At 44.6% G+C, this 18,410-nt stretch overlaps 1 protein-coding gene across 1 annotated transcript; it reads left to right on the plus strand.

The window, feature by feature from the left end:
- Positions 1-4,623: 4,623 nt before the first annotated feature.
- PLK2 (polo like kinase 2) lies at positions 4,624-15,228 on the plus strand. The gene is made up of 14 exons (XM_020811111.3): positions 4,624-5,009; positions 6,246-6,353; positions 6,548-6,664; positions 6,893-7,022; positions 7,331-7,418; positions 8,168-8,263; positions 9,104-9,302; positions 9,412-9,553; positions 10,794-10,891; positions 11,654-11,774; positions 12,113-12,353; positions 12,445-12,574; positions 12,669-12,779; positions 14,454-15,228. The coding sequence occupies exons 1-14, from the start codon at positions 4,707-4,709 to the stop codon at positions 14,643-14,645; spliced, it is 2,076 nt and encodes a 691-aa protein (XP_020666770.3). The 5' UTR covers positions 4,624-4,706; the 3' UTR covers positions 14,646-15,228.
- Positions 15,229-18,410: the final 3,182 nt, after the last annotated feature.

The raw sequence follows: 18,410 nt of genomic DNA on the forward strand, positions 1-18,410 counted from the left end.
GGACAGATCCTGATACTGAGGCTCCAATACATCTCATGAGAAGAGAAGACTCCCTGGAAAAGACCCTGATGTTGGGAAAGTGTGAAGGCAAGATGAGAAGGGGACGACAGAGGACAAGATGGCTGGACAGTGTCATCGAAGCAACCAATATGAATTTCACCCAACTCTGGGAGCAGTGGAAGACAGGAGGGCCTGGCGTGCTCTGGTCCATGGGGTCATGAAGAGTCGGACACGACTAAATGACTAAACAACAAAAAGGAGAGAGTACTCAGAAGTGATTTACCATTCTCATCTTCTGGGAGCATCCTGGGACTGTGCAGCTTGTCCCAGGCCACACAGGCTGGCTCTATTCCCAAGAGGCCCAGTGGGGAATCGAACTCTGGACCTCTAGCTCTGCAACCAGATATCTAAACCACTGAACTATCCAGCCACCACAATTTGACAAAGAAGCTTTAACAAAATAAATGTGACTTGCTGTTTGCTTTAACTAACCAAGAAAAGGAAAGGAAAGCATCTTTTATTGCATGTGGCCTGTTCAAAAAACAGCTGCCTTTTCCTGCTACAAGGAAAATCTGATTTATTTTAAAGACTTTGAGGAGAAATATTGCCTGAGTACAATGCCCCCTTGTTGTCATGCTCCGTGACTCTCTTGATTTAAAAGAGAGGGAGGGAGGGAGGGAAAGGGAGAGCGAGAGGTGATGGCTAGTTTAACATATTGCCAAGCTGAGTTTGTCCTTGAATGACCTTGGCATGATTACTCCAAAACAGAGTGATGCTGTGCTGGTAGCTGCTCCTCTCTGTAGCCTAAATCACAATCAATATTTCTCAAGCTCGTTAATTTGGGCCTCTTAAGCCTAGCGTGTGTTCACCACTTGGACTATTTGTTAGAAGCCATATGGAGAGCAAATGAGGGAGCAGAACAAGGGCATCCTCCCTCTCTCACTCACTCACTCTGCACCTGGGATATTAATCCCAGAGATTTATTCTTTGGTGTTGCAGCTGTTGTCCTTCCTCACAGTTGTAAAGGGCACCTTCAGTACACAAACAGGATTGCTGGCGAATCTGGCCTGCAGAGATTATGTTAGCAAACCACAAATTGGGCTGCTTGGCCTGGCTTAACCCTTCACTCCTCACGGATCATCTCAGTCTTAGCCATTGATGTCCTTCTCATTAAGAGGGTTAGGAAGGGAGAGCCTTCCGCCAGGAAGAAGAACAAGCAACAGTAGAACAGGTATACTGAGAAAGCAAGAGCACCGCGCATCTGTGCATGTATCTCCTAGGAAGAGCTCAGCAGGATCAGACCAAATCTCTATCTATTCTAGCATTTTGGGCTCTTCAGTGGCCAAACTAAGACCTGTAAGAAGCCCTCAAGCACAAGAGGGAGGCAACAGGTCAATTCTTTGGGATCCATTCCAGTGCTACAAAATTACAGGCGGACATCAGGGCGGTTGCCACTAATTCCTTTCTGCACAACAGCACAAATTGTTGTTCCACACCCGTTGGGTTGTATCTAATCATGTCCCTTTGCTGGCAGAAAATCCTTTGATCCAGTGGAGACAAAAGGACAGAAGATGAATTTTCCAAATTCTTCTCCAGCGCTCTCCTACCTTGTTGCGAAAAGTCTCCGAGCTTTCTTGCGGCAGATTTAGATGGTGCAGCTGAGAAGACTGCAGAAGAAAGATGGAAATCAGGAAAACAAGCCTTCTACTCTTTTCTGTAGGGGCAGAAGGCTCCATCAGCTGATGAGACATACTGAATGAAGCCCATTCTGCCGTAGTGTGGGGATTGAAAGTGACCACTGGCCACAGCAAAGTATCACGGTTTTGTGGCAAGTGACGATTATTTCCTCTCACTGGGGTTTAAGGAAGAAATGCTTCTTGTGAAAAACAGCAGTTCTATAAATGTGCAGACCCGCTGAATCATTTGTCAAATGGGAGATCAACTCTAATGTTAATCTCAGTGAGGCAATGGATGTACTCTAGTTTGGACTAGCTGCAATAAATTGTCTTCAGAGTTTTCCTTCACATTCATTCATACAAAGGCAGAAACTCTTGACTTCCAGATCAGTGAATCCAAAGGCACTACAGGCCATGAACATCACAAGGCTTTAGAACTGCTCTAAATATCACAGAAAAACTTGTGTTGAAAACATTGTTCTGTAAAAAGTGAGAGTACCTGTAGCAATTGATTGTGTGTGTGTGTCTGTGTGTCTGTGTGTGTGTGAGAGAGAGACAGATCTGTTCAACCCCCTCATGTCTATGTCTTGAAAGCCGTTAGCAATGTGGCCTGATATCCCATAAAATCGATGCGTATAAAATGTTCAGAACGCTGAGAAAATATCTGTTTGAGTTTGTTCCTGTCCTTACATGACCAAAAGCCTTACAAGCCTCTAAAAGACACAGTTGGGAAGTCAGGGACAAAGCTGGTTCCAGGTTCAAAGGAGTCCTGTACAAAACATCCTCTGGTACCTTCCCTCTTTATCCATCACTGGTCTCTGCTGGGCTTCTACCATTGTAGCAACAGTCCTCTGAATAGTACTTGAAGAGCTGAGCTCAGTTACCTGCCCAGTTTCCCACAATGCCCCAGACTGATGCTAGGGCAGAATGCATTATGGGAAATCAAAAGTGTGCTTACATGCAGCCACCTGGTGCCACTAATAAGGGGATAGGAGGCAGCAGGAAGTCTTGGCAGCTACACAAGACTGGCAGAGACACATGGCAGACTTTTCTCAGGGAGTAGGTTATGGTGTGTCAAGGAAAGATGAATGTGCAGGTCCTGACTTGTTTAGGAGAGAGCTGACAAAGTCACAGTATGGATAAGAGGCTTGACTTTTGTAAGTAGCTGGAAGGAGGGATTCCTAGACAGCATAAAGCTGCATGGATTTTGCAGAGCAGAGGGGCAAAAGGGCAGTCCCTTCCCCCTTGAAATGTCATCCGTAGCTACAACAACATTGGGCCTCTTTTCCTCACTATGACCAAGCTATACATTAGCTGTTGTATTATTTGCTATGGAACAAATTGTTTGAGCCAGCAAAGTGAGGGTGGCCACATGAAAAAGCAGACAGGGCTCCTGTACTTCTCTGATGGATTTGTGTGCAAGAGAAAACTTCAGTAAACAACATCTGCTGAAATTCCCTCTTCTACAAAACCATTAGGATTTGATTCCTCCCCCCCCCCCCAATTCCTGCCACCTTCTTTTTATCACCACCTTTGATAAGTTTGTTTTAGTGTTAGAATAACTAACTTTTCAGTCTTAGGCATATTAGAGTCTCTCTTTTTTTGAGGTCTTGTAATTTAATAATCATGTGTTGTTGAACCAATTTTGCATGGTGACCCTTTTGGGGGGGGGTTTCTAGGTAGAGAATACTGAGAAGGGGTTTACCATTCCCTTCTTCCGGGAGTGCCCCGGGACAGTACAGCTTGCCCAATGCCACACAGGCTGGCCTTACTCACAGGAGGCACAGTGGGGAACCAAACTCCCAACCTCTGGGCCTGCAGCCAGATACCTACACCACTGAATTTAGTAAGTCGTTTACAATTAGTCCCTCGTCTTCTTTTTCCTCTCTTTCCCCTTTCTCACTCTCTTTTCTTTTTCTCTCCAAATCTTTTCTTTGACGACAAGTGTCGGTAGGTGGCAGTAAAAGGGCTTTTGTCGGTGTCTCGTTAAAGAAGGCTAAAGCTACCTTTTGCACCTCCAGATGTTTTCTCCTTCCGCTCACAGAACTATCTGCTAGCATGGCCAGTGCTAAAGGATTGTGGCGACCCTAGTCCTAAAGAGCTGGCAGGCCCGAAGAATTTCCCCACCTATTTCAGGACTACTGCAGCTGAGGTGAGGGGAAAACTTTTTTTCCCCCTTGGACCACGGCTCCCAGAATCCCCTAGCCAACAGGGCTACTACCATGGAATCTGGGAACTGTAGTCCCCAAAACACATAACACAAACACAGGACATCCCTCTGCTCTGGAGATGGCCAGCATGACCCTTGGCTCAGCTGGGTTTCAAAAGACAAGGCACATTAAAGGGCTACAATGGGTTTAGGACGCCCCTCTTCCTCCTCCCAGCGGCAGCAGCACTTTCGGTGCTTAGAAAAGTTACTTTTCAGGCTCTACCGGCTGGCTGATTCTGGGAGGTGTCTTCCAACCCTGTAATTTTCTCAGACTCTGTTCTAATTGTTAATCGGGTTGCAATGAAAACAGCCCGGACTATCCGCTAGGTCGCAGTCTGCGGCTTGTCAAAAGGAAAGCGCCCATCCATCCCAGGAGGAGGGGAACCCGAGAAGGGCTTCCTCGGGAGCAAGAGACCCACAAGGTTCGGCGCGGCTTATTTGCCAGGGATCGCTGGATAAGAATCGGGCTGGAAGAAGGGAGGTTTGTTATAACCACGCTCTGATTTCCTTTTAGCCCAAGGCGTTCGGTGTCGAAGCCTCCGGGGCAAAGGACGCACACACAACAGCTCCGCCGACTCCCCGGCAAGCCGCTTCCGACGACCCCTGGAACTTCGCCTTGGCGGGGAAGGGCCGGAGGGCCGCGCTTTGTGACGTCACCGGTCCAGGGGGCGGTGTCTCCGGCGGCAATCTATAAAAGGCGTCGCGCCGCCTCTTCTCTCGCACAGCGGAGGATTAGAGCAACGGCGCCGGGCGGGAGGTGCGGGGCTGGGGAGGTCGTGGGGCGGCGGCAGCAGCAGTAGGAGAAGCTGGCCGACGAGGCTATGGATTTATTGAGGAATATCGCTTATCAGCCGGGCACCACTGGAGCTGGATCTGGCGGTAGCAGCACCACCACCACCACCACCAGCACCAGCAGCAGTAGTAGCAGCAAGATGGGCGAGCAGGGGCTGGGCAAAGCCTGCAGCGGGGAGTCGAGGCGAAAGAAGGCGGCGACGGCGGCGGAGGTGGTGGTGCTGTCGGAGCAGCATCACCATCATCATCCGCACTCGACCACCGAGATCTCGCGGATTATCACCGACCCCACCACGGGAAGGCGATACTGCCGCGGCAAAGTGCTGGGAAAGGTAAATACACGGAGGCGGCTGCAGCGGAGCTGTGCCCGGGATTCGTGCAACATCGATCTGCTCGGAGTGGTGGCTTGAAAACACGGAGCTGGTTGCAAGCTGGAGGGCGGTGCGATGGCAGCCCGCGGTTCCCCATTGTTCTGCCCGACCATCACCACCACTCGCCGCCCCAAATCTGTCTCCCTGATTCGTCGCCCTTTTTTCTTTCCTTTCCTTTTCTTCCTTTTTTGGTTTTTTTGGCCATTTCTTGTCCATAAACGCGCTCTGACGCGCAGCTTCGCACCCTCGCCCCTGGCTCCACGCTGCCTCTAAAGCTTCTCCATCCAATCGCAGTTCTTTTCCATCTCATAATCTTTCCCCCTCTTGTGTTGTGAACCTGCCTCCTTTCTCTTGTCTACTCGTTTTTTTAATTTCATCATTTTATAATAATAATAATACATAGCCTTGTATTGGGAGGTTAGTTACATGCATTATGCCAGAAATTGAGCCGCAGGTCTCAGTTAAATATGAAACAGTCACAACTGCTCTTCCCACCCCACCCCACCCAAATATTTATCTCTCTTCTGCGGATGATGGCTTGACGTGAGACTCCAGCCAAAGTAGGTTGTTGGAAGGCGCCTGCATTCTTCAGGCACCTTGCTGGAAAGGGTGACTAACCCCACGAAACGGGAAAACTCCTACACAGCAAGCTGCTTCCATGTAGGGTGAGAGAAAGCAGTGTATATGATTATGGATGATGGATGGAGGTGTGTTGTTGGCATACCTCCCTGCCCCCCCCCCACTGGCTGCGGTCACATACTGTGGGGGAGGGGGAGACCCCTCTCATTGCATGTAGTGCAGTGACTATCAAGAAAGAATAAGGGTCTGGAAAGAAAAACAGTCTGTCTCAGATTTTAAAAGGTGATTTGTTGCTTTGTAGTATCTGTGTAGCCAGATTTTCACTTAACTGGTGGAAACAGAGGCTTTGTGATTTTCTATGGTATGTACTGGGGTGGTCAGTTGAGCTGTCTGGTATGCACGGTCAGTGGGTCTGAAGTGAAGACGGCACTTGGTTCTTTGTCTGCTGAGTGAAACTGTCCCCATTTCTCTCCCAGCATTTTGAACTCATTATTACATTCTTGGGCTGTGATTTTTCCTTGCTGACTGGATCCTGAGAGAAGGAGGGGGTGGTAGGGCAGAGAAGAAATCTCCTGAGCTGTCAGGTCTCAAATGCTTTCTCTGCATTGTTCCCGTCAGGGTGGCTTTGCAAAGTGTTATGAGATGACTGATCTGACCACGAACAAAGTCTATGCTGCAAAGATCATTCCTCACAGCCGAGTCTCCAAACCTCATCAAAGAGAAAAGGTGTGTATCTGTGTGTTTCTGCTCGGGTGATGAACCTTTCAGGAATTTCTCTGGGTGCACAGAAAGCCCTTCCCTCTTCCTCCCCCAGTGGCTTGCTCATGTGTAAGCCCTGGCTTCCCACACTGTGCAGGAGCAGATGCCAATAATGCTTCTTGGCCTTTCCTTTCCCCCCGCCTTTTTTTTTTAAAATTCAGATTGATAAAGAGATCGAGTTGCACCGGATGCTCAATCACAGGCACATCGTACAGTTCTACCACTACTTTGAGGACAAAGAGAACATTTACATTCTCCTCGAATACTGCAGCCGAAGGGTGAGCATCAGTTGGGAGAAATCCAGTATTCCCTTTCACGGCACCGGCAGCTAATGTAAAATATTTAATTTGTAAAAGGTACCTTCCACCATTTCTCCTGGGAGTCCCTTTTTTCTTGCATTCACATCAGCTTTTAAAAATATATGCTAAATCTTGGGTGTAACTTCAGCCAAATGACCTTGTTTGGTTTCTCTCCTCTTCTCCACCCCCCTTTCTTTTCCCATTCAGTCAATGGCTCACATCTTGAAAGCAAGGAAGGTGCTGACGGCCCCAGAAGTACGATACTACCTCAGGCAGATTGTGTCAGGACTTAAATACCTTCACGAGCAAGAAATCCTGCACAGAGATCTGAAGCTAGGTAAGTTGAGGTCTTCTCTGTTGCTTGTCTCCTTGTTGGGCATTGAAAGAGCAACACTTGTCTCACAGATCGTAGGCCCATGTGAAAACTCCGCTCATAGGGGATTAAGTCATAAGGTCAGCTTATCTTGAAATGGAATCCAGGAATATTTCAGTAAGAGCATTAAGTATTCGTTCATTAAGAGGTAAAAAAGGGAAGAAGAAAAAGCTAGCGATGTGTTGGTTTCCTGTAGGCACAAGTCAGCGCTTGCCTGCTTCGTCATGGCATTAACTTGGACTTAGTCGGATTTTCTCTGCTTGTTTCTGCAGGTAATTTTTTCATTAACGATTCCATGGAGCTGAAAGTGGGAGATTTTGGCTTGGCAGCCAAGCTCGAACCTTTAGAACACAGGAGAAGGTAAGAGGCTGAGGGGAAGGGCAGTGACTTGACCCTTGCTTTTTGCTGTCGCTTGGCTTCAAGGCCATTGGCAGGATCTGAATTCCTAGTTATACTTTGTGTGGTAGGGATACTGCCCTTATAATGGTGACATCTTCCCTGGCAGCAGAGCAGCCTTGTTTATGGACTGCAGTGGTGGATGTGTGACTGTCCAGAATTTAATAGGCTACATTTCCCATAATGGAAAATGCATAACAAGTTGTGAAGGATGATGGGAACTGCAGTCCAGCAACAGCTGATGGATGGTATCATTTGCATCCATGACTTAACCAGTCAATTTGTGCCAGGTTTGGTCCTGTCCATGAATTGTTCCCACTGTTTCTAGGCATGCACATGCACAACATATTTGGAGAAAGGTTTTGCAGATAACATGTCATCAGTGAGCTGGCGTAACCTTTTGCAATAATAGTTTATAGCAGATTTCTGCAATAATAGTAAACCTGCAGTCTAGGTGCCTGGCTTTTCTTTGAAGAGTTATGATGCTCTCTCACACTATCTTGGTGTGGTTTATGTATTGCAGTAGGAATGGAGTAGTGAGGAACTTTTCCAGTATGCTTATAAAAGTTACAATATTTTGGCCAGACCACAACTAGAAAGCCTTTTATTTTACAAAAAGCAGATGTCAAATATAATTGAAAATGAGCTTTGTATTGAACTAGTGGAATTGTCTATTAACCATCTTATTTATGCATTTTATCTTATTCTTTCAGAACAATCTGTGGTACACCAAATTACCTTTCTCCAGAAGTTCTCAACAAACAAGGGCATGGCTGTGAATCGGACATATGGGCCTTGGGCTGTGTCATGTAAGTCTTTATTAAGAGCACTGGGATAGACTTCAAGCCCAGTGTCAGAAAACATGAGAAAAATTTTTTCTGCTCTGTGCCTGAGGTGTGTGTGTAAAACACAGATTCACTTAGTACCTCTGCACATGTGATTTGCGTGAACCGCAGATATTACTTATTTTGCAGGAGCAGTATTGTTTGAGGTGGGAGAGCTGATGTATGGTGTTGAATCCTACTGCTGTGAAAAGGGGAAATCATACCAGACTTAATTTCCAAATTTGTACAAGGAGACCTAAGAAGTCATTTTAGGCTGAATGAAGCGGCTGGTCCGTTCAGCCAATCCTGAGATGCCTAGCCACTAATGTTTTTCCTAAGATCTCAGACAGAGATTTCATCCCTTGATCCCAAAAAATCTGAGGTCTCTTAGTTGAGGCCAGCACACAAAAGTCTCGGAGGAGCTATAGGCTCTTTTTCAATATATGTTTACTCTCTGCAGACATTCAAATTCAGTTAAGCTTTGGCATATACATTTGTTACCTTCTGGATAGCGAGTTGGATGCCTAAAGTTAATTCCACTTCCTCATCTCCACTTGAGTGGGAAACTCCCTGACTCAGTTACTGAATGGTAACCTGACACTTATGTAAATCCCATTGATTCAGTGGATCTGCTCCAGTGGAGATGAGCAGATTGGTTTCTGTGCAGTTGTGTGGGTCTGAGACCATACACTATCCCGATTTCCTATTTTGCTGCAACTTGTAAATCCAGCTAATCTTTTGCCAGAAGGAGGAGGAGAACTTTGTAGGCTGCATGCTGCTCATGAAGGCTCAAATAATGAAGGACCTCTCTTGTGTTTCTGACAGGTATACAATGCTTCTGGGCAGGCCTCCGTTTGAAACCACTAATCTGAAGGAGACCTACAGGTGTATAAGGGAAGCAAAATACTCCTTGCCGTCATCTCTGCTGCCTCCTGCAAAACACTTGATCGCAAGCATGTTGTCGAAAAACCCCGAAGACCGCCCCAGCTTAGATGACATTGTTCGGCATGACTTCTTCTTACTGGTTGGTAGCATTTTGGCCAATCCCTGTGTGTGGTGTGTGTGTGGCTTTGCTTTAAATGCCTCCTCCAGCCCACACTGACAGCCGGTTTGTCTACTTCTTGTTTCCTCAGGGGTTCACGCCAGACAGGCTTCCAGCCAGTTGCTGTCATACAGTTCCTGACTTCAACTTGTCAAGCCCTGCAAAGAATTTCTTCAAAAAGGCAGCTGCAGCTCTCTTTGGGGGAAAGAAGGAAAAAGCAAGATACATTGACAGTAGGTGTCTCTTTATGTCAGCCTGGAGACTGTTCCCTACTGGCTTTTACTTAGCTATGTATTTATAGCGAGATCTTAGGAAGGAGCTGTGGCTTTCCTCCCAGCTATATGCCTGTAGCAAACACTGTAATTCCTGCACTGCTGCTAGGTATGGGTGGTGCAGAAAGAGCAAGGCTTTTTAATGTAAAGCTGTTCACAAACATCACTGTCAATCTACTGTGCCAGCTTATTATTGGTTGGTGTGCTATAGCAGTCTGCGGCCTGGGCCATGACCTTGGCAGGACCAGGCTGCGGAGGCAGATTTCCCGCCCCCCATGCATGCACACTCCCCATGCACGCTGACCCACCCACACGGCCTGCCCACCTGCATGCATGGGTGCCGTGTCCTGCCCATGTGCATGAGTGCACCTCACCCACCTGTGAGCATGCCCCACCCATCCGTGCATGTGTGTGAGCATGCCCTGCACACCTGCACACAAGGGTGGTGCCCCCCCCGCACATGAACCCTGCCCCCCCAACTGGTCTGTGGTTTAGAAAAGGTTGGGGACCACTGTTTTATAGTTCCTTTATGATCAACTCATTATGAATAACGTCTTCATATACTTGTATGTTTTGATGTGAGAACATGTCAATAGAGGGGACTGAATAGTGAAAGATTGTGGTGCTGGTTTATTTATTTTTTATTAGTGCAACTCTTGGGAGTTCCCCAGCCAGTAGGGATGGGACTTTGGATTTGTTGGACTACATATTCCACAATTCCCTATGCTGGGAGTTCTGCCTGATTTACTCCCAACTTACAGACACCTTCATGTGCTGACCTGGGAGAAGAGGCCTCAGATGGAAGGCTATGAGCCTTCACTGGGACTAGCTGTGCACAAGAGTCTGTTCCTGACCAGGTGGTAGCCGGGAGATTTCTTTTCTGAATTGGAAACTAGGCAGAAATAGGCCTAGCTCAGCCTCAGAGCCTTTCTGTTGAGGCTTTTTCTTCCCATTGATTTAGGTAAACATAAGGTGGCTGTAAGTTAGGCTGTTAGATAAAGCTCCTAAAATTTGGAATTATGGGATATGTAGTTCAAAAGCATAGCTAATGGCTATGTTTGTAGTCTAGAAAGGTGGCTGGCAGCAGTGACAGCGATGGAGAAGAGAGATTCCACATTCCATTGGAATTCACTGCAGGATGTCTCAAGTTACTTCAGAAACAATCTTACCTTTTCTGTAACTGGTTTTTAATCTTCTCCAGATCGCTTTGCAAAAGAAGATGAAGAAATATATAAGCTGAGACATGACTTGAAGAAGACTTCAATCACCCAGCCTCCCCTGAAACACAGGCTGGAGGAGGTAAGCATGTAAAGGCTACATGTTTTCCGAATGGGATAATTTCTACTCTTGAGTAGAACTTGAAACTGAGGGCTCAGAAAATCCTCCTGTGCGAAGTGCTTTGGTATAACTTTTTAGGTACAGTGAGTGTAGCCTTTGACATCTATATGTGGCATTTCTGTGTTTTTAAAGTGTGCGGCTTATCTGCTGCCTTTTAGCACTTAAATCGCTCTCTGGGCAGTTTATAATGTAATTATGCAAGCTACACATTGCCCCCCCCCCCAATGAGCTGGGTACTTTTATTGACTCCTTGACTCATCAACAGAGATCAAGCATATGTCTAGTGCATAATACTCGGAGAAGCTGCTAAGGCCTTCCTGGTCATTCTTAGAATGGTATTGGTATAGAGTAAACCTGGGATTGAAAACTTCTGTGTATTTAGGCTGTATTTGCAATCCTCCAAATAACAGCAGTTGTTTATGGGTGCTGGATACTGACTGTGGCACTATACAGAATAACATGTGTATAGTGGCAACATTGACTGTTGGGATTAAGATGAAAACTTCTCCACCATTTGTGAGGCTTAAATGCCTTTGTGTGTGGTGATGAGGACCTTACATGTTTGGGGGAACAAAGATATGCACCCCACCTTCTGTAAAAATTGCCATTTCTGCTAGTGAGCCATCACCATCATTTTCAAGAATAGAGCTGTAGCATTCATTTTGTGGGTTGTGTAAAGCTACTGTGGCTTGTGCTTTGATGGCAACATTCCCTTTCTTTCAGGAAATCCAGCCTCCTAGCTCCACTGTAGCCAAACCTGGTGTATTGACAGAGACCAGACAGATTGATGCCATTCGCATGATTGTTCGGGGGACACTGGGAAGCTGTAGTAGCAGCAGTGAATGTAAGTATGACCCGCAGTCTCTACTGTTTCAGGTGGTGTGGGGCAATCTATATTTTTTTAACTTAAAAAAAAACCAGAAGCCAAACTTTTACTACTACTGCTTCACATTGATGAGGGGTGTATTTGTGGTAAAATCTTAAAAATACAGTGGGGTGAAAAGTCATGTGACAATTTTCAGAGTTACAAAAGAATTCTAGATCTAGTACTATAGCAGTGAAGTTACTTTTTAAGGTGGCGTAATCTGGGGTGATTGACCAATGGAATTAAGTTGAGGAGGTAGACTAGTCAAATCTCTTGCAGCACAGACCATGAACATCCCCCCCCCTTTCTTTTCACAGGTCTTGAAGATAGTACAATGGGAAATGTGGCAGATACAGTTGCAAGAGTGTTGCGTGGATGTTTGGAGAACATGCCAGCATCTGATCATATTCCCAAAGAACAGTTGGCAGCCTCTTTCCAGTGGGTCACAAAATGGGTGGACTACTCCAATAAATATGGCTTTGGATATCAGCTGTCGGACCACACTGTGGGTGTTCTCTTCAACAATGGTGCACACATGAGCCTTCTTCCAGACAAAAAGTAAGTAGCTTGCCCAGGGTAGAAGCAAGTCACCATGTGATGTTTTCCCTTTTCTTTGTCTCCTTAAACCCTTTTGCTCTCTGTTTTCCAGAACAGTCCATTACTATGCAGAGCTGGGTCAGTGTTCGGTTTTCTCTGCTACCGATGCTCCTGAACAATTTATTAACCAAGTGACTGTTCTGAAGTACTTCTCTCACTACATGGAGGAGAACCTCATGGATGTAAGTTGTGTGGGTGAAAGGCTTGGAAAACCTATTTATCAAGGTTGTTCAGGTGAACTTTGTTCTGATTAAGACATGCTTTTTCTTTCTTTAGGGAGGGGACCTCCCCAGTGTCACTGATGTGCGCAGACCGAGGCTTTACCTCTTGCAGTGGTTAAAGTCAGACAAGGCATTAATGATGCTCTTCAATGATGGTACATTTCAGGTAGGCTCGGTTATTTTCCAAAGTAACACACACACCGATGTTTGGGTAGGGGATCTTCAGATATGTACTAAGCTGCATAGGGCAATAATCAGCTAAAGAAGTTACTGTAACAGGGTCTTCAGTAACTAATGTCATTGGTGTTAAAAGATAATTGAAAGACTATGTTGGTTGGGAATTTCAGGACTTGAAGAATTTGGTGCTCTCTCTCTCTTTCATTCACTGAAACAAAGATGTAGGAGGGCAGTGGGGTATCATTCTAGGATGCAAGAAGCTTTGAGTTGCTGGTTTAATAGATTGGACAAACATGCAGTTTGCTCAAACACAAGATCCTTTCTACCTGTAGGAAAATTTGCTGCCCAAAATTAGATTATGTTCCCAATGTTTGGGGGTGACTTTGAAAAGAAAACTGAAGCTAATGTACATGCACCTTGTTAAAATATACACTCACTGTTTTTTGTAACTGAAGCAGTCTCGCCTAAATGCAAAAGAATATGACTGTAAAAGAACAGTGGAAGAAAGGTCTAACCTCTGAGATGAGGTATAATGAATGAGAGAAAGGGGGAATCTTAACATGGGCTTCCTACTGGAGTTGGATTAGCCAGTCACTGTGCGCACTAGGATTCAATAAATGCCATTGGATATGTCAGCATAAGTTTCCACAGAGCTCCAATATGACAGAAGACTTAAAATCCTTTTTATTATTTGCCTTCTGTGGTGTTTCCACATTTCTAAAATATGGACAGTAATATCTTCCTGTAATGGAAGGTTTTGGATATAAACATCTTGTATGTGGAAGTAAATCTTACTTTCTTGACTTGATGATCCTTCCAAAAAGTGTATTTAGGGGGTGTATATTTGAATGTACAGAGCCAGACAATTAATCCCTTCTCTTTTAGCAGATACTATTCTGCAATGGATGACTAACACCTTTTGCCTGTGCTAGGCTGTATAATTTATTAATTACAAGCCATTTTCTGTGTGTGTGTCTCTCTACCTAGTCAGGAAATATGTGTATACAATAGGAAGCAGGAATGAAAATGTGCCAGTAAGAAAACCATTTAGTTTGCACTGCCCTGTACCCAGCAAAGCGAGGCATGCAGATGACAAGTTGCTAAACACTTGTCAAATCCCTACAGATATTTATTATTTTTATTAATTATCTGTGCTGCCTTTCTCCCAATCTCGGGACCTGTGGTGGCTCAAAAATTATTAAAAGACATGCACAATCAATTATTGGGTTAAGACTATAAAACATACAGAAGTATTAAAATAGTTAGTTAAAATTATTTTAAAACACCAGTGTGGTTTTATATGTTGTAAACTGCCCAGAATGGCTTTGCTTTAGGCCAGATGGGCAGTATAAAAATTGAATGAATTAATGAATGTTAGAACAGACATAGAATAATATATGACACTCAAATTCGTTGTGGCCCAGTTAGCTGTTAAAAGCCTGCCTAAAAAGTCTGATCATCTTGTCATCTGGGAGAGGGCATTTCACAACCTGGGAGAAGCCTCAGAGAAGGTTCTTTCATGCATCCCCACTGGGATGGTGGTGGGACTGAGAGAATGATCCATGAAGTTCTTAAGGGCTGAGAAGACGTGTGTGTGAAAAGGGTGTGGGCTTGAGCAGTTAAAATGAAATGCACTAAGCCTCACTTGTTAATTCCTTGGCAGGTGAATTTCTACCATGATCACACAAAAATCATCATTTGCAACCAAAATGAGGAATATCTGCTTACTTACATCAATGAAGACAGGCTATCGACAACATTTCGCCTCACGACACTTCTGATGTCCGGCTGTTCATTGGAGCTAAAGCACCGAATGGAATATGCATTGAATATGCTTTTGCAAAGATGCAATTAAATTAAAGGATTCTTCTGAAACCAAAAGGACCTCTTACTCACATATACTGACATCTACAGTGGATGTAGTTGGGGGAAAAAATAGTATGTTGATGGATGAGTAAGGACTGGTACGAACCTATATCTCATCTTGTGTGCTGGGCTGGGACCAGACATGAAGCCTACGGCCTTTGGATTAATGGTTGGACCAGGAATTCTTGGAGTCTAGCTTTCTTTGGCTTCCTGCTTGTTGGAAGGGATGAGTTGGACTTAAAGCTGAGCAACAGGCAGTTCTAATGGAGGACTCAAACTGTGAATAACACTTGGATTTGGGAGGGAGGGCGATCTCATTGTGGAATAACTGTACGGGGGCAGCTTGTTGTGGCTGCTTAACTGTGAACTATGGCCATACCGTTTTGTTTTTGTTTCGTTATTTCTTCCAAGAACTGATCACACTTATGGCTGGCAAAGTGCATTCCTTGTTAATAATTTTTTTTAATTTATTACAGCCTAAAGTGAAGTATTTATTACACACATTTTTTTGTAACTGTGATTTTTAAATATACATTTGTTGGCAATAAAGCGTTGGGAGGGTAGAATCTGAAGCGATGGTTTTGGTATGCTTTTTCTGGCTGCATCTGGCTTGCAATTAGAATGACATTCAGAGCTCAGAGGAAGAGGTGTGAGGTTACTCCTTAGTTCCAGAAACAAAATGGCCGCTCCTTTATTCTGGGGTGGGGTGAACAGACTTCTGCATATGTACATATGTATTGCAGTTACAACCTCAGGATCTTCTGCCTGGAAGAAGCTACCTTCTCTTTGGCCTAAGAAACAATTTTGCACAGTTCTATCATAATGGATATATCTTTTTATCTGCTTAAAAGTGATAGTGTTCACCAGGAATCCTTGTTGGTTACTTAGGATGAGATCCTGTACTCATTTTCTTGTAAGAAGGTCAGTTTGGAGTCGGGAGCATATTTGTGAGCCAAGACACAGCATTACCTTGCAAGTTCTTTTAACTCCACCTCATTGTTCTTTTACAAAACCTTACCTCTTACATAGTAGGATTTCTTGTGAGGAAAGCATGTTTTTGTTTCTAGAGAATCTGTAGGTTTGTGTTCACATTCAGTCTCCTTGGATCTATGGAATATCCAAAACTATTCTCTTATATAGATTCAGCAGCAATAAATCTGTAATAGGGAGTAAACTGGATGTTAACAGGAGACCAATTCTTAGTTTTTCGTTAGGGGCAGCTCACACAACAGCATTCCTCCCACCACTCATGCACCTAGTCATAAATAGAGAAGGGATGTTGAAAACATATGAAACTCTGCATTGCACAGTAACCTTTAGGTCCCTGATGGAACGCTTAAGTATACAGTGGTGCCTCACATAGCAATGTTAATCCGTTCCTGATTAACCCTCGCTATGTGAAAACATCGCTGTACGGAACGGGGAAAGCCATTGGAACGCATTGAACTTAGTATAATGCGTTCCAATAGGCTCCAAAACTCACCGTTCAGCGAAATTTGTCCATAGCCGGCAGCCATTTTCGCGCCCCCGGTAAGCGGGGGGAGGGCACAAAAACGCTGCGCGCAGCCATTTCGGGGCTTCCGGCGGCCATTTTGGAGCCGCCGAACAGCTGATCTGCGGCATCGCTTTGTGAAGATCGGTAAGCGAAACGCATACCGATCATCGCAAAGCGATTTTCGGCCATAGGGGCATCGGTATGCGATTGCATTTGTGATCGCTGAAACCTCGCTATGCGGATTCGTCATTCTACAGTGCGCTCGTTAAGCGAGGCACCACTGTAGTTGCCTTAGAGCAGTGGTTCGCAACCTTGGGTTTCCAGCTGTTCTTGGACTGAAACTCCCAGAAGCCTGCACTACTAGCTGTGCTGTCTAGGATTTCTGGTAGTCCAAGAACATCTGGGAACCCAAGGTGGGGAACCACTGCCTTAGAGCAAGGTATGACCTGCACAGGATACAGTATAGCTGGGCTGTTTCCATGCTTAGGACAGGATGTTTGCTAGGTTTTATAGGCAAAAGAAAGCTGCCAGCTTCCTGCATTTATAGCTTGAAGGATTCTCCTCTTTCTTCAGGTGGCTTATGCCAAGATGATCAAGAAGCAATGCATTTTACTATTTAAGAGGCCAACTCTTTAGCTGGCATGGCACATAGCTTATATTTTAAAAACCTAAATGCCATCAGAAAGCAAATGAAATAAATTACAGTATTTCAATCCTTGTTCCTATTGGAACATATTCTGATGCTCCAGGTGGTTAAGATTAGAAAAGGCTTCTTTTGCTTTGTTTTAATAGTGGGTCTTTTTCTTCTCCAGATCAGAGAAATATTCAGCTTGATGTTGTCATTCTACAAGCAGCTACATATTACAGATACCAACTACATCATGAAAAGCTAAAATTACATTCGTACTTCCTGGAGAACTTTCTGTCTGAACAATCAGACTTGCAAACAAAGCCTGTGTTTGCCTCCTGAAGACCAATCACAAAACAGCAAGCTATTCTGTAAATTGCAGGAACATGTAAAAATTCTGTGTGCTTTTTAGTAGGTGCCACTTAGACTTTTGCTTCGCTAGAATAAAATGAAGAGACTTGGAATGGCTGGGGTGCTGATGAACCTACCACTGCCTTTTCTTGTCTTTTGTTTAGTTATGCACCTCACACTTGGTTCAAGGTAGTCCCATGCCATTTTACTTCATTATCAATAACGCTCACTCTCTCGCTCACTCATGTATTTTCTCTCTGTGTGTGTGCTTTTTATTGCTAGGAAGGCCTTCCACTTCCTAGAGCAGAGTATTATATGAGAGATCACTGCAGTGTATCAAGATCTGCATGTCAAGTGATAACCAGAAGTTCTTGGAAGGAGGTGTTGTGTTTGAATACTATCAAAATGGGGGCATATATGGGAAATGGTCTTTTTATAGACTGTGACTCCAGAATCGCATGGCAAACATGGTTATACATTAGCTGTGAGATTCTAGGAGCTATGGCGGTGTGTGTGTGTGGGGAAACGGAATCAAAAGAGTGTTTCCTATCTGTGAAGTCAGTTTAGGTAGAATACGGTGGCAATTCCTGAGGCTTTATTATAAACAAAGAGACTAAGTGCAGCAATTTTCCACAGCTCAAGCAGCTTAAAACCTAGGACATTCCTTCTCTCACCCTATTACTGCGGTGTTGGCATAAAATCTCCCTTCACTGATAAAATATACTATTTGGCACTCTTGGTTTGCGGTTGCTGCAGGAGACATAGAAAAAACTGCAGTTTTCCTGCAATCCTAGCTGTGTCATGGTGATCTGTTTCATCTTTTTGTAGCCTTCTGCTCTTCGGCAGATGTGGATATAGATGGCGATATGATTGGATAAAAAACAAAAAGCTAATCTGGACAGTGTTATGCAAACAACATTATTTAAACCTGGAAAAGTTAAACATTTGCTGCAAGATCTGTACAGGGTTTGGGAATGTTAGCTTTTTTGATCTACAGCTCCCAGAATACCCCAGTTGAAAACCTAACATTTCAAAGTGCTGCTTCTATTCCCTCGGAACAGGGTGGGATTAAAATCTTTGGAGGCCCTAAGCACTGAAAAGATTATGGTGTCCCCTATGAAGATAACACCTGGCAGGTCCCACAGGTTGAAAACATGTGCACATTTTATGCATGAAAATATGGTAATTTAATTGTATAGCATGTGACAAAAAAGAACCACATACTATTGTATACAAAATCATACATACAATCAAATTATCAGTTTCCAATCAAATTTTGC

This window comes from Pogona vitticeps, chromosome 2, assembly GCF_051106095.1.
Source record: "Pogona vitticeps strain Pit_001003342236 chromosome 2, PviZW2.1, whole genome shotgun sequence".
Taxonomy (NCBI): Eukaryota; Metazoa; Chordata; class Lepidosauria; order Squamata; family Agamidae; genus Pogona; species Pogona vitticeps.

Excerpts from the sequence above, each read along its gene's own strand:
- PLK2 (XM_020811111.3), top strand. The coding sequence starts at position 4,707 with ATGGATTTATTGAGGAATATCGCTTATCAGCCGGGCACCACTGGAGCT. Across the intron at positions 10,892-11,653 it reads TGAAACACAGGCTGGAGGAG|GAAATCCAGCCTCCTAGCTC; the intron begins GTAAGCATGTAA and ends CCTTTCTTTCAG. Across the intron at positions 12,780-14,453 it reads TCAATGATGGTACATTTCAG|GTGAATTTCTACCATGATCA; the intron begins GTAGGCTCGGTT and ends ATTCCTTGGCAG.